At 55.5% G+C, this 15,025-nt stretch overlaps 5 protein-coding genes across 5 annotated transcripts; 3 read left to right on the forward strand and 2 right to left on the reverse strand.

Moving 5' to 3' along the window:
• Positions 1-4,757: 4,757 nt before the first annotated feature.
• PG997_010867 (uncharacterized protein) lies at positions 4,758-5,321 on the forward strand (the record flags this gene model as incomplete). The annotated part of the gene is made up of 2 exons (XM_066815182.1): positions 4,758-4,940; positions 5,001-5,321. The coding sequence occupies 2 exons, from the start codon at positions 4,758-4,760 to the stop codon at positions 5,319-5,321; spliced, it is 504 nt and encodes a 167-aa protein (XP_066664472.1).
• A 2,209-nt stretch (positions 5,322-7,530) lies between these two features.
• PG997_010868 (uncharacterized protein) lies at positions 7,531-8,495 on the forward strand (the record flags this gene model as incomplete). The annotated part of the gene is made up of 2 exons (XM_066815183.1): positions 7,531-7,537; positions 7,606-8,495. The coding sequence occupies 2 exons, from the start codon at positions 7,531-7,533 to the stop codon at positions 8,493-8,495; spliced, it is 897 nt and encodes a 298-aa protein (XP_066664473.1).
• Positions 8,496-8,530: 35 nt separating this feature from the next.
• PG997_010869 (uncharacterized protein) lies at positions 8,531-9,744 on the reverse strand (the record flags this gene model as incomplete). The annotated part of the gene is made up of 2 exons (XM_066815184.1): positions 8,531-8,593; positions 8,674-9,744. The coding sequence occupies 2 exons, from the start codon at positions 9,742-9,744 to the stop codon at positions 8,531-8,533; spliced, it is 1,134 nt and encodes a 377-aa protein (XP_066664474.1).
• A 2,062-nt stretch (positions 9,745-11,806) lies between these two features.
• Positions 11,807-12,978, forward strand: PG997_010870 (uncharacterized protein; the record flags this gene model as incomplete). Its single annotated transcript, XM_066815185.1, has 2 exons — positions 11,807-12,031; positions 12,130-12,978. The coding sequence occupies 2 exons, from the start codon at positions 11,807-11,809 to the stop codon at positions 12,976-12,978; spliced, it is 1,074 nt and encodes a 357-aa protein (XP_066664475.1).
• Positions 12,979-13,762: 784 nt separating this feature from the next.
• Positions 13,763-14,901, reverse strand: PG997_010871 (uncharacterized protein; the record flags this gene model as incomplete). The annotated part of the gene is made up of 2 exons (XM_066815186.1): positions 13,763-14,117; positions 14,255-14,901. The coding sequence occupies 2 exons, from the start codon at positions 14,899-14,901 to the stop codon at positions 13,763-13,765; spliced, it is 1,002 nt and encodes a 333-aa protein (XP_066664476.1).
• Positions 14,902-15,025: the final 124 nt, after the last annotated feature.

Below are 15,025 nucleotides of genomic sequence, written 5' to 3' on the forward strand. Positions count from 1 at the left end.
GAAGGTCAGGCTCCGTGGTCGAGATATCGAGTCGGTGAAGGTAGAGAATACCCAGTGACAGTATGGGGTAGTGCTTTGGGAGAAGGGGCACAAGGGCGTAGAGGATGTAGACGATACTCAGGCGTCAAGTCGGACGACGCTTGCCATCGGACTTGGGTCTCGGACTACGATAGTGCCGGCGGTAAGAAAACGAATCAAGGAATACATCACTTTTCACCGCATGAATTTTAATGGCTGGAAAGTTCTTTTATCTGAAAGAACAAGCCGGCAAACCGCGAGAGATTTACGACTGAATTCAACCATACGAGTGTGATCAAGTTCCGGGGCCAGAGACCAGGGCCAATCAACGCGTAGTGGCAGGGAGGGTGCAGGGAGCTGCAAAATGGCGTTGCGAAGCTTGGCAAACGAGACTGCAAGGAACCGCAATGCGGTACACAGCCAATGCACGCCTGTGAGAGGCTGGTCCATGGCGGGGTGATAAATGATAAAATGTGCAAAAAGCGACAGGGGTCCGTCTAATTCCAGCCCCTCTCCCCTGCGACCCTGTCGGTACCCCATCCAACGATTGGCCTGCTGTCAGACTTGCATATCAAAAAATCTTCAAGCCCGTCTGGCATGCTTTTGGGGCCCGGCCAGTGGGGTACATCGCCATGACTCTGACTTTGTGTAAAGTACCCCGACATGTGGCTCTGGCAGTGGGAGACAGCACGTTCGATGGCCTCGGGCACGCGGATCCTTGGGCGTTGGGATACTCTGCGATCCCCTCTTCCCTTGTTTCTTCGATTTTCCTCTTCCAAATTGCCGTCGTTCTTACCTGGTTGCGATGCTGGTCGTTTGCCGGGTTCCAAGAGTGCAAACGCTGCCAGATACCACCGTTTGCCTGCACGTCAAATCTAGATTATACCAACACCGGGCCAGGACCCCTGCCTGTTACCGGTCTGTCGGTTCGCGCAGAGACCTCAACCTGGGATTTTATGCACTGGCTAACCGTTTGTGCATGCCGCGTGTGTGAGACTCTTGGGTGACAGCCCTGAGCCCACTCGAAACGGTCGGTGTCCACCAGGCCCCGATGATTCGTTCCGTGCGTGCTACTACAAGTATTTCCCACCCAACGTCATCTCCCAACGGACTATTTCCCGTCGTCTATCCCGTTCCATGGGGCCGGTACCGAAGTAAGGAGCCTATACAGTGGAAATGGCCCGCTGTGATTGGCCCAAAGACCCCTGTCGCGACTGCCGAAAAAGCAAACAGACGGGCGTGTATGCTGCCTTCTGCCACACGCCCCCGAGTGCCCGGTCAAGTGCTGTGCCCTTGCTAGCGCTCCCAGCTGAGTAGTGACTGTGCCTGAGCCCCTGGAGGAAGCCGAAATTAACCACGATCTTCACCCTTGTCGCGCATATCCCATGCCGTCGTGGCTTGTGTGATGGGCGACACAACACCCATGACCCCCGGCTTGACTATCGCGGCACAAGGATCATGGAACCACCACTATGTTACCTTGCCTGAAAGTACCGTGAAGTTCCCCATATTGTCTTTTTCCGACTCGAAACAAATAGCTTCATCTCCGTGGCGCATCTTGCATCGCCAACCCAACAAAACAACAAGCAACACCTTGTACGTGTGTAAATTCCATGTAGTGAAGTGTCATCTGAGCTAGTTCACACCGTGATACACACCCCATGTGGGTTTCCTCTCTTCTGGAGCTATACACAAACGAGATAACACAACATCCCTCTGAAACGAATACACATCTTAACTTCGAAGTACTGGGGAACCCTTGGCCCCATCCCCGTGACAAGACGATGATGCAGGGAGTGTGACGGCCAAGCCGTATTCAGACCTGTCAATTTTCGATCCCGGTTGAGGAGCCGAACCATGCACCTCGGAGACATGCAGGCTTTCATTTAGAAAGACTTGCATGCAAAGGCCTTTGATGGTAATTCTGCTTTTAGCCGTCGAAACTGGAGCTGAAACCCACTATGACCGATCACTTGTTATGAGACAGCCCGTTCATTAAGGGTGGTACGTAGACTGCTTACTACGCCACCACCTAATGAGGTAGTAGCAGCGGCGAAGGGGAAATTTTCAGATTCCATGCGGGATGGAATTGGGAGCTTCCTTCACCTCCTCTTGTTTTGGTGACGTGCCTGACACGTAGTATGCGAGCTAATGCAGGAACACCCGGCGGGCTACAGGATTAATGCAATAATGGCTACGGGCAGGCCGCCACCATGCCATGAAAATGCTGTGTAACGCTCGATAATAGGTCGACGCCCAAAAGAAACAAAGCGCGGTACAGCAGCTGTAGTGCCGACATGCCACGCGTCAGACTGCAGAAAAAGAAATGAAGACCAAGAAAAAACTTCTCGCGTAAGGGACGCGGACCGAAAAGCAATGCAAATTGACTCCAACTGTCAGTTCTCGTTTGATATGAAAAAGGGGTACAGGCAGTACCCCAGCTTTGCAAAGAAGGCCACGTCAAAGGACCAACCGGACAGAACGAGATAGTTCCGCACAAAAGATAAGGTTTCTTTTCTTGTTATACATAATGAAAACAAAACAAGTACAGCTCGAGAAACTTGTGGTTTCTCGAGGTTTCGGAACACCGCCACTTTGGCTCAGATTTGATCCATCATTTTCGCTCCTGTCTTGCCGCAGAATAATTGCCAATCTAGTTGGATGGCCAATTTCTGATTGCCATAGGAGTCCTTTCCTCTGTGGAGAGGAAAGTCTAGACGATTTCACCGTGGTACTCGAACAACCTCTGTGAAACCAGACTTCATGTGCCCCCGGGTCTGATTGTGTTATCTGGTGTGTATCCCGAAGCCCTTTGTCGTAAACCCCGTACCACCCGTATTGTCCTCCGCTGTGTTCAACGAAGTAGTGGAACGCTCAACAGCATCGAGGCCTCCGTTGGGTTTGTGTATTGGTGCGGCCAGCACAGCGGCTCCAAGCAGCAGGCTGACTAGTATGGTTATAATCTACATGTCGTGTTGGCCGAACGTTGTTGCGGGTACGATGAGAATAAAAACTCTTCAAGTCTTTAAGTCTATGCTAGTCGTTTTAGAAATTGTCGAGAGAAAATATTCTGAGATGATTTACTCACTTGGAATAGTGGAATAGGGCTGGAATGTTTAATATAAAAACTACAGTCGAGAGATTCGAGTGGATCATGATGCCTATTTATAGCATGGCTTGTTAATAATACTACCATCTAACTACTATGCCCTTTCAATAGGCTGCATAAACAATAGGTTAGACATCCTAGTTTAGCAATGAATATGTAGACTCATTCTCCCGGTTGCTCCCGAGTTGTGTGATAATGATGAGTCTGATTTCACGTGACCAACAAATATAGTGGTATATCAGTATAATTAAACTTGTGATGAGAATATTTGGACCTGCATGAAAGAGCCTCATTGAGCTATATACATCAAGCATCCGTTAAAGAATGCAACCTCTTCTCCTGCACAAGTTCACACAATACCCCAACTCGCCTAGGCGCGCGGTTGACGCGGCCCCCCCTTCTCGTATAGCATGCATGCAACACTACTTACTGTCAGCATACATACGTACATACGTAGCCAGATTGCAGCAGATGCCACTTTGAGGGCGATGAGCGTCTTGGCAAGTGGTTGCATGATATTGCAACCCAACACGGAGCAGCGGACCTGGGCGACGAAACTCATGCCACGTAGGGAAGGTGACGTCGGGAAACGAGACATACATAAAAGAATATGACCCAGATAGAAGCCCGGGCCGGGCCGCTTGATGGACATGGCCAATCAATCTAGATTTCCGTAATTACCCTGCGCCAGTCGTCAGTTGTCACTTTGGTTCAGGCCGGGCATGATTCATGCACCTCGACCTGTAACGTAGCGACAGAGATGGTGGGGGGGGCTGGTGTGGGATCATAGCCCCCTCAGAATGTTACTGTCTCCAGTTTGGAGATCTGCATGCGTCGAGCTCCTGTACTCTTCAGCCTCCTTTAAAGTGTGAATGCCATGCGCGGGTCTGGGAATGGAAGGGGAAAATCATATTGCAGACACTTGATTCTTTACAGCGGCAGTCGTGGCTAAAGATGCGATCGAAAGTGCGTACATACATATGCAAAGGTCCGATTACCACCATGGGACAATGGAATTCCTGAAGTCAGATGGTTGGTGGGTGACCCTCATCGTACCACCAAGTCGCCGCTTTACCTCCGCTGTCTCAACCTAATCACAATTGAAAATTTTTCTAACACGTGCTTGTTGATGCCCATTTGGCCAGCATTCACTTGTTCTAACTGGCTTGGAATGGAGGCTAATGTGTGTACATCTGTGGAATGGAACAGCAGCAGAAAAATTTGCCCGGCCTCTTTTATTATAGTTGTGTAGTTGACCATCCCCAATTACACCCTCTCAGAGTACTACATACATCGGGGCCTTGGGGCTCGCCGATCTTCGCCTGCCCCCTCGGAGACTGCTGCTGACGAGCAGATCTTGACGCTATCTTCGAGCGACCCATGGTAAACTCGAACGAAGAGGACACGTGTGATATTCCAAACCTCATGCCCAACGACTTCATTGGCCGTACGGTTCCTGCAGAAAGCGGCGATGCCTGTGGGGCCTGGACGCAACACAAACTGGAAGGTCCGGGCCTTGCAAAGTTGGGGGCCGAAGCGGTAGCAATCCCCGATCCACATATTACCTCGGAAGAAGGGTTTTGCTACAAGCTCCTGCCTAAAACGAAGTGAAAGAGGGCTCCATTGCATGATGGAGCTCCGTCCTTGGCTTGCTGCCCTTTCATTCCTCCTCTTCGACCTCTTCTTCCTCGTCGTCCTCTTCCGGGCGGGTCTGCGGCATGTTATGTTGGTCCTTCACCTTCTGCACCGTAGCCTGGACTTGGGCGGCAAACGCGTCATCCAGCACCTTGGGATCCCGACCGGCGCCCTCCAAGTCCTTCTTGGCCAGTCGTAGGACGGCGTGGGCGAGAATCTCCAGCTCTTCGCCCGTCAGGGGCTGGTCCTCCTCGGCGCGCTTCTTGGTGTAGCCCTCGAGGAACTCGGGCAGGGTCTCCTTGATGCGCAGCCAGGGGTCCTTGTCCTCGTTCCAGGTGCCGTCTTCGGTGTTAAAGGCGGCGTCGAGATCGTAGTTGTAGTAGCCGTCGAACGTCGCCTTCGCCTTGAGGTACTTGGCCGTCAGGATGGAGTTGACGGTCTTCTGGCGCGCGTACTTGGGGGCGTTCTTCTTGGCGTCGGCTTCGCGCTCGTCGGCGGTGCGGGGCTTGTACTGCAGCCCGCTCGAGGTGGCGACGGGCGTCGCGCCGGCGGCAATTGACTGGCTGGTGAACTCCATGGCGTCGTGAAGAATCGGGGGAGTGAGGGGGTGATCGGAGTCGGAGGAGGAGTCGTAGTAGTGTGGTTTGGCTTGGTTTGGTTTGTTCGTGTGTAGGTATTGGATGGTGTGTGTTTACGTGGAAATGTGATGGCCTCGTTTCTGACGTAGTAGCGTTGGGTAGAAAGAAGGCTGAAAGAGCTCAAGCGCCAGGGGGTCGCGGGGGAAGGTCGTCCAGGTAAGATTAGGGGCCCTGAACTTGGGTCAGGGGCTTGGGATTAGTGGCTTGACGATCTGCAGTCACGGGCGCTAGACACCCGAATTATTGAAAGTGACAAGGCCTGCAAGGGCCCCAATGCGAACTATGTCCATCAGATAAGGCGGACGATACGGCTGCAATTGTCATCGCATGCATTTGGCAGCGTCGATGCTTCGACAGAGCGAGGCTGAAACTGAAACTACCATGTCAAAATATCGAGGATCATGCAAATATGTCGTTTGAGTTCTGACATCAGTTTACTGGTCAGTGCTATCGTGGTGCTATCGTGTTTCCCTACACGTATTTTCGCGTTGGGGTCGGCCTGGGTCATTGAGTGACCATAGCGTTCAGGAGCAGGAGAGGGATGCCCCGCACTACTGTGCAACATTGTCGGTGATCTCATCATACCTACAGCGATCAAAATCTCGAGGTGTCGTCGCAGTAACGGATTGACGGTGAACAGCAAGATAAACGGTGCTAAACAAGAGCCTCCGGAATGGAAGGTGCGACTCGTCGACGATCCCAGCAGTACCTACCGTACACTAACTTAGGTCATCCGGCACTTCCATTTTAGTGCTCTCGTTGAAGATACTTCGCGATTTCCTTGTCACAGCTAGCTTCACCACATGCACAATTCAACCCCGTTTTCCTACCTAGCTTGACTCTACCCCTCACCACCAAGAGAACTCCTCTCGAACTACCTTCTAGAAAAGCCCACACCGCTCAACGGCCGACTAGCCATTGTTTCGCTCATATCAAACCTCAGATAAGTTTGGGCATCAATCGTCAAAGTCCACTGTGGGCAATGCGGATCTGTTGAAGAAAGAAAAAAACTCCACCCCGGTAGGACGCCCACCAAGTGCCACATGATCAAGCGGCGGTCAACGGCGCGCAAATCAACAGCACGCTGTAAACGCCGTTGCGATCGAAACCCATGATGTTCAAGTCCACTACTTCGGCCTCGCCGACGATCTCCACGAGAAGACTTGCGGGCAGGTGAGTCACCTTCGGGCAAGCACGGCAGTCTGACGTAGCCTGGCGCAACACGAGCGCGATTGGCGAGATGTGTGTCAGTAGGCGATACTTTTCGCCAAGAGCCGGGGTGATTGAAGCTAACACAAACATCTGGAGAGGACTGCATCACATGCGGTCTTCGAGATGCCAAGAAAGGACATTCGTCTGTGTTAGAGGCGGGCGCTGGGAATGAGCCCGTGGGCCATGCCCAAAAGTACATGCTAACAAAGGATATGCGTCCAGAAGGTATTGCATGCGTTGCCAAATGCCAGGTTGAGCGCCTTGGCCAAATCAAGCAAGCAATGCCCGAATCGGAACTTCGGGCTGGCAAGCTGGCTAGTCGTTCGCGGGAGGTGGTCTGGCAGGCCCTGTCGATGCAGGTAGCATCGCCGAGATGGTGGCGGTGCAGCACCTGCAATGCTATAGCTTCCTAGATCTATACCACTACGATGAGCTCATCGCTTACGTTCCGATACTAGTGGGCCTATTGTCCGGGGAAGCCTAAGAAAGTGTGGCTGACGGGATCTTCTGAAACGAACCCCTAGAGCTATCACGAGTCAAGCCTCCCGAAAACTCGGCCCCAGAGCGTGATGCTCTATTCATAGCACCGCTCACTCCGGGACATTTGCCCAATAAGAACACTCCAAGGCTAAGCATGACGACCGGAGAGTTCGAGCCTTCTTTGGATGAACCCCGATAAGCATCGACGGGAACGCGGATTAGACTGCGCTGGCGTTCCGGGGTGGCCCAGGAGTATGTTAAATGAGGTAGCATCGGCGACTGGGATTCCGGTGGCAGAGTTTAGCCGTCGCTGGTTATATGAACGACGAGAAGCCTCTGCCCTGACGTTCTCGGCTTTTCTGCCAGCTCGTCACGGACAACCACAGAGAAACTTTCACCCCTTCTCCTTTTCCGGGTACCATCTCCCAGAACTACGCCATGCATCGTCCAACAATCAGTCGGGCAATCGGCCTCCTCGCCGCAACCGCCACTATGGTTTTTCCGTAACGGCAGCCGGCCTCCCCGTGCGCATCGTCGACTGGAACATCCGCTACGCGACCTCGAGCCCCGTATCCAACGAAAAGCCGTGGTGGGACCTCTTCTGCTCGGTCTCGAAGAGCCGCTGCCGGCAACCACACGTGATCGCGCAAATCCAATCCATGGTCGACGGCGCCGAAGGAGCCGCCCCGGGCGCCGTTAGCATCATAGCGCTGCAGGAAGCCCTCGAGAACCAAGTCGACGACGTCAACAAGGGGCTGTCGGGCGGGACGGGCACCTGGTCCCACATCGGCCACGGCCGCGACGACGGCAAACACGCGGGCGAGTACAACCCCATCTTCTACCGGCCGGACCAGGTGCGGCTCGTGTACGAGGAGATGAAGTGGCTGTCGACGACGCCCGAGACCCCTTCGTTGAGCTGGGGCGCGGGTAGCAAGCGTGTGGTGGTGGTCGGGGTGTTTGAGCATATCGCGACGGGCAAGCGGTTCATCCATGCCAACACGCATCTCGACAACGCGAGTCTGCAGGCGCGCGCCGAGGGGATCAAAGTCGCGGTCCAGGTCGTTCAGGCGGTGCAGGGGAAGTACCCGGGGCTCGGTGTCACGCTGACGGGCGATTTCAACTCGGCGCCTGGGGCCGCGGGGGACGGGGACGCGTTCCAGACTCTAAAGGGACTGGATTATCTTACCGAGGTGGCCGACTCGGGCGCGCAGAAGATTGGTGACATCACGACTACCTGGACCGACTTCAACACGGACGGCATCAGCCGCATCGATTTCATTTGGCTCGGGCCCAATAAGGAGAACCTTACGACCGCGCAGCGCTGGGAGATTATTGACAACAACGTGGATGGCATGAAAGTTAGCGATCATCGGGCGACGTATGCCGATGTGACTTTTGCATAACTCATTTGGTTTAATACACTTGAATACATACGTAATTAGTACTTGGTGTTCTTCATTCGCCATGTCTCCATCAGCTTCGTCTTGGCGATCTGGATCTGCTATGTCGAATACCACCCCGCGGTCCCCACCACTTAGCCGCCTCCTGTCTTGTCACGTAATACCCCCTGCCGCGATCAACATTATCGCGCTGTCTGTAGACGCGGTCATCCCGTATCACGGCCGGACCGGGACCCGCGGACGAAGCTCTTCGGGGCCGCACCATCCTCTCCCCATCCACAGCAGCAGCAGCACCCATCGTTGTCGGAACGGCCGCGGTGCCCCGCCGGCTCGACCTGCGATGCGCCATCCTCCGATGATCCGCCTCCGCCACCGCCGCCGCCACCGTCCTGGCGTCGTCGTGCTCGTCGTCGTGCTCGTGCCCCACCCCGCCAAAGGCCGCGTTCTCGTAAAAGAGGCCGTCGTACTTGAAGTCCATGCCGCGGCTCTGCATGACCATGAGGCGGGTCTGGGTGACCTCGCGCTCCATGCGGCGCAGCATGATCTTGACGACCTTCTCGCCCAGGCGCTTGACGTCGGGCTTGGTCCGCCACCAGATGAAGCGGTGCACGAAGGAGCACTGGTACAGGGACTCGAGGGCCTCGGGGCCGAGGAACTCGTGCTTGTGGTCGTAGCTCTTTGTTTTCTTGGTGCCGTGGCTCTTGTGCGGGGGTGGTGGGGGCGGGTCCAGGCGCGCGGCGCGGAAGTGCTCGGTGTTCCAGGAGTCGTCGCGGTCGAGCTGGTAGGCGGCGGTTTCGGCGAGGTGGACTTCGTCCAACGGCAAGAGGAAGGGCTGCTCGAGTTCTTTGAATTGGACCCAGAGGTTCTTCAGGGTGTTGTAGTGCAGCAGCAGCGTCTCATCCGTGTACGTGAGCGGCAGGAGCACCACCCCACCACCACCATTCCCACTCCCACTCCCGCCGGCATTCCCGTTGGCGATGTTGCGTTTGCTGGCGGCGGCGGACTCATGCAGCCTGCGCTGCTGCTCCTGCGTCAGGCGGCTCTGGCGCATCTGGTGGGTGAGGGCCTCGCGCTCCTCGCTGAGCTGCTGGCGCACGACGCCGAAGGCCTCGCGCATCTGCTTGGGCGCCTGCCGGATCGTGGCGACCATGTCGGCGTACAGGGCTATCAGGTTCAGCAGCGTCAGGGCCGCGCCGAAGGCGCCCAGGAGGAAGTCGGTCAGCTCGAGGGAGTCGTTGTCGGAGCCGCCCATGGCTGTTCTCATATGTCTTCTTCGCTTTTTTATTTCCGTCCTTCCGGTCCTTAAGACTCGAAGCCAACTCAAGTCGAGTCGGAACTTCGTGCGCAGTATTATTCGTTGTTAGTGAGTGCACGTGTTTGGATGGTTGTCGTGTGCGTTTGAAAGGGTGAAATGGCGGGAATGAGTGCAAACCCATGTCGCCAGGCACAGCGAGCAAACCTGGCGCCTTCATGTCTCTTTTAAAGGTTCACATATTCTTCCATGCGACTTTCTGCCTGCTAGCAAGTGAACACTCCGTCTCTGCCTGCTGATGCGACCAGTCAGATGGGAGGGCGTGGTCGTGCCTGATGCCCCAATCATCAGTCAGCTGATGGCTGGTTTGGGAGGGTGTGACTGCCACTAGCACCCCCACGCAGCCAATCACCGGCTTTCGCCCCGTTTTCAGGAGAGTCACCACCGAAAATGTGTGACCTCGCTTTTAGAGACTGACATGGCCTATCTTTAATACTTGGAAGCCTTGCGCACTTGTGTCTTTCGATTCGCCAAGACTCGGTTCGGTCTGTACCTTGACAGCAATGCGTCATCGTGCCGGAGGCTTGCAAACAAAAGCCCGACTGCAGCTCTATTGACTGATGCACTTCCCACTAAGGGGCAGATATTGGGATGTACTGATCCTCGATCGAATGTCTTCTTGCGCATGTGGATTCGATCTTGTGCGGGGTACTAGGAAACGAACAGGTTGGTTTAGTAAGGCATGATCGACGTTACTCAAGTGCTGCTACACCCGAGCCTCATCGCTCAGTGCACAGGTGGCTGGTCGACTGAGTAACTGCAAGACATAGAAACCATTTTCTTTTCTACGCATATTCATGTATTGTCCTATATCTAGAAGCAACGGCTATTCGGCGCATACACTACTGATATAGTTGGAACCAGAGGCACACATTGATGGTTAGTTGGTGATAAGTTCTTGGAGTTGACAATGTTTTATGACATCATGCAGTGAACAAATAGGGACATATAGATAGATGTCTTAGAGATTAACCGCCGGTGCCTACCGACGCTGGGTGGTGACCTGCCATCCTTCGAACTGGTAGAAACAGAAGTCTTGACCCAGATCCAAGACACAATGCAGCACATGCTTCTAGAAAGTTTTACCATCTGGACCTGAAACAGTCTTGCAATTTTCGACACAGGCAGATGGAAACACCAAGAACGTTTCTCCTTAGCAGGTCCACCAAGTTTTATATCTATCCAACTACGTACGCATCAAGAGTTGGCAGGTCTCTGCCCCCTCTGCCTTCCCCATCACCTGCTTGACGTCTCCTGGGACATATTGACTGAGTGCCAGTGACATGTGGCTGCAAGCTATCAGAACGACGGTGATGGTATGTATTAGTCTTATGTCTACTCGACGGTTCTAGAATGGGTGATGGTTATCAAATTGCGATCGCGAAAGACATGCCTTGCCCCCCTATTTCAGGGGCAGATTGCAACTACTACGCCATCATATAGACCCAAGCACGCATGGAATTGAAGCAATTAATCCATTGTTCCTATCCTCTTTTCACGTGGTATGAGAGGCTGTACGCCATTCTGAACACACTGGGGTTTACGTTATCTTGACAATATGTATTTCCAATGACCTAGGCAACTACATTGAAACCTGCCCCAAAGAACAGTCTGGAAAGACATAGGTTACCAACCGAGGCTGATAGGGTGCTCTTGTTTCTCAGGAAGTATGCGTAAGACAATTGATTTGGTATTGGGGTTCAAGATCAAAACTGTACAGGCCGACGCGTCAATTGTTGATAAAGCTGTTGTTACAGCGGCAGGAGCCAATACTGCTTGATAGCTCCTTCCTTCTGCCACGCCCACTTCACAATCGCCGCCTGGAAATCAAAACAAGGCAGACAGCAGACGCGTCCCAAGAATTACATGTACCTTTACCTTACCTTATACCATCAAAACCCACCCACAATACCGAAGCCATCCACCGTCCTTTCCTCACCACCCACCCACCACCTTCCCCTCAACAATCAACGCAAGAACCAAGCAACGCCCGTTAGACACCATGAAGGACATCTTCATCGACTCCTCGTCTCAGGACAGCGGCGGCGGCGGCAGCGGTCCTATCCCGAATGACATCCTTGTGCGCGCTGGTCTCTGTGGACTCACTTACCGCCCATCGCAGCTCGCCCAGCGGGAGACCGACGCGAACACCAGTGCAGTGGTCAAGTATCTGATGGCGGAGCCTGACGCGGAAGAGTTCCGAACGCTCTCTGCTTTACGACGCAAGGTAGACAAACCCCAAACAGATCTCCATCCTTTATTTCCCTTGCGACGCGACGAGCGAGATCCGTAAAAGTTGCTGACCCGAAATGTCGTCGTAAATAGGGATGGGAGAGTGCCGACGGCGACAAGGCCTTCCAAGAGCAGCGCAAGCGCGCCGACAACCTGAGCAAGGACGTCTCCGAATTCAACTACAAACTGATGGGCAAAATCGCTGACGAGCTCCATACCGCGACTGGCGCCTTCCAGATGCCCCTGCGCGCCTGCAGCGTGCTCGACCTCTGCGCCGCCCCCGGCGGCTTCCTCAACCACGCCATGCGCATCAACCCGGGCTGCGGCGCGGTCGGCTTCAGCCTTCACCCGGACGACGGCGGATACCCTAACCTCCTGAGCCCCTTTCGCCGCCGCTGCATGAAGTACCTCGACGTCACCATGCTAGCCGAGGACATGATAGGCGCGACCGACATCCCCGCGGACCACCCGGACGCCGACAAGTTCCTTCCGCGCCAGATCGGCGAGAATGACCGTTTCGACCTTGTCCTCTGCGATGGCCACATTCTCCGGACTCAAGACCGAAGCAGTGGCGCCGGCGAAAAGAACGAAGCAACCGGTGATGACAAGAACGACGCGACCAGTGACGACAAGAATGATACGACCAGCGAAAACAAGAACTACCGCGAGCTGTACGAGATCTACCGCCTCAAGTACGTCCAGCTCGCCCTCGGCCTCGAGCACCTCAAGCCCGGCGGCACCATGGTGATCCTCCTGCACAAAGTCGAGATGTGGACCACGCTCTGCACCCTCCGGCGTCTCTCGTGCTTCTCGGAGCAGGTGCGCCTGCACAAGCCGCGCGTCAGCCACACGACGCGCTCCTCGTTCTATCTGGTCGCCACGGGCGTCGACAGCGCGCACCCCGAGGCCGTCGCCGCCGTCGCCAAGTGGAAGGCGGTCTAGCAGGCCGCGACGTTTGGCGGCTGCGATGCGGGATCGGAAGAGAAGGTCGCCGAGGCGCTGCGGCTGGGGGAGCCGGGCGTCGAGGAAATGCTGGAGGAGTTTGGGCCGGAGCTGGTCAGGCACGGCAAGGATGTTTGGAGAGTGCAGGCCGAGTCGCTGGCACGGGCTTCGTATATTCGTGGTCATTGATTTCACGCATATCAGAGTGGAGGTGGTTGTTGAATGAGTAGAGTTGTACTGTACGATTGGCGGTATCTCCATGGCGATGGATCAATCAGCCCATGGAGGGGCATATTCGTCTCCTCAAAAGGTTCAGGCGTTATGGAAATTGGCAATGGAAATGGAAATGTGTTTAGGTCAGGAAGGAGTTGAGGCTATCAGACCGGATTTGCCATTTTTGACAGTTCACGAGTAGCTAGGTACGAAAGAACACAGAACAGCCCGAAAAGGGCAGGATGAATGAATGAAGAAAAATCAACGAAAACCTTTTTTTTCTCGATGCCGTAGACATTAAGGGGTATTATCGCTAAATCTCAATCGTTCGTAACATGCTAAAACAGATCCCAGCTAATAATGACTCATATCCATGTTTTCCAAAGCGAGATTGGCCGAGTGTAAACAAATCAGTCGTATCAGGAAACCCCAAACCTTCAATCAGTAGGTAGGTAGGTGTTCACTCGCCGCTGTCGCTCCTTTCAGCGAGCCCCTTCCCCATCCACCCCCGTCATCCCCAACATGACCACCTCGCCGCCGTTATCCTCTCCACCCGAGATGGACCGCCGCATCAGCCGCTGCTGCATCTCCACGTCCCGCTCAACCCCCCGTTCCGCTGCACCCGCTGCACGCGCTCCTGCATCAGCGCGGCCGCCCGCTGTTTCCGCATCGCGCGGTGGTGCAGGTAGTTGCTGTTGTTCTGCGGCGACGAGTGGTGGCGCGCCTCGTACTGGCGCCGGTCCGTCGCGCGGTAGGGCACGGGGTCGCCTGTCGCGATGTCCATGCCCAGGCTGGGGTCGGGGAAGAAGCGGACTGTCTTCGCTTTCGTCTTGGCCTTGCTCGTGGGGGCGCCGTGGTGGGGGTTTTGAGGCAGCTGCGTGTGGGCTTGGGCTGGGGCGGGGACGAGAACGGAAACGGGAACGGGCCTTTGCGAGACGCTTGTTTTTGTTTTTGCATTTGCTTCTGCTGCTGCGTAGGCGGCGGCGCCGGCGGCTGCTGATGATGCTGTTGTGGCTGCGGAGGCTGTTGCGGTAGTATAATACCCCCGTAGTCCTCCTCGTACCGCTCCCTCTCCTCCCGCTCCTGTTCCCTCATCTCCTCCTCCATCTTCCGCCTCTGCTCCCCAACCCTCCTCTCCTCCGCCTCCTCCCTCTCCCGCACCTCCCTTACTTTCCTGGCTTCTTCCTCCACAACCTCCCGAAGTCTCCGAATCTTCCTCCGTCTCCTCTCCTCATCCCGAACCCGATCCCGTACCAACAACCCCCTAACCCTCCCCTCACTAGCCCCCGCCGCCCCCGCCGCCCTCGCGTCCCGCAGCGCATAATGCGGCGCCACCAGCGCCGTCCGCACGAACGGCCGCGGCGCCACCAGCGGATCGCACCGGCTATCCGACGCGCTGCTGCCCTCGACGACCCGGTCCGAGACGTAGGGACTGCGCGGCACGCCCGGGTGCCGCAGGGGCCCGACGAGCCGCGACGCGGGCAGGTGCGCGGTGCGCGCGTGGGCGAAGACGGCGCCGACGCGGGCGGTCGAGAACTGGGTCACGACGGCGTCGTTCTGGCGGGCTATCGCGGCGCCGAAGAAGGCGGGCTGGCGCGCGGGCGCGGGCGCGGGGCGGTGCGGCGGCTTCTTTTGGTGCGTCGGGGGTGGGGTCGGGAGGAGGACCGGCCGCTGGTTGGTGTACGGGCTTTGCTTCTTCGAGGACCACATGCTGCGTCGATGGATGATGTTGGTTGGGCCCTTTCTGGGGTGGTGGTGGTGATGATGATGATGAGGGACTTGGATCGACTTCCAAGGTTTTGCTCGTCGCTCGAGCGGTTGATCTGCAAACGTG

This window comes from Apiospora hydei (assembly GCF_038363865.1).
Source record: "Apiospora hydei strain CBS 114990 chromosome Unknown utg000008l_segment0_segment0, whole genome shotgun sequence".
NCBI lineage: Eukaryota > Fungi > Ascomycota > Sordariomycetes > Amphisphaeriales > Apiosporaceae > Apiospora > Apiospora hydei.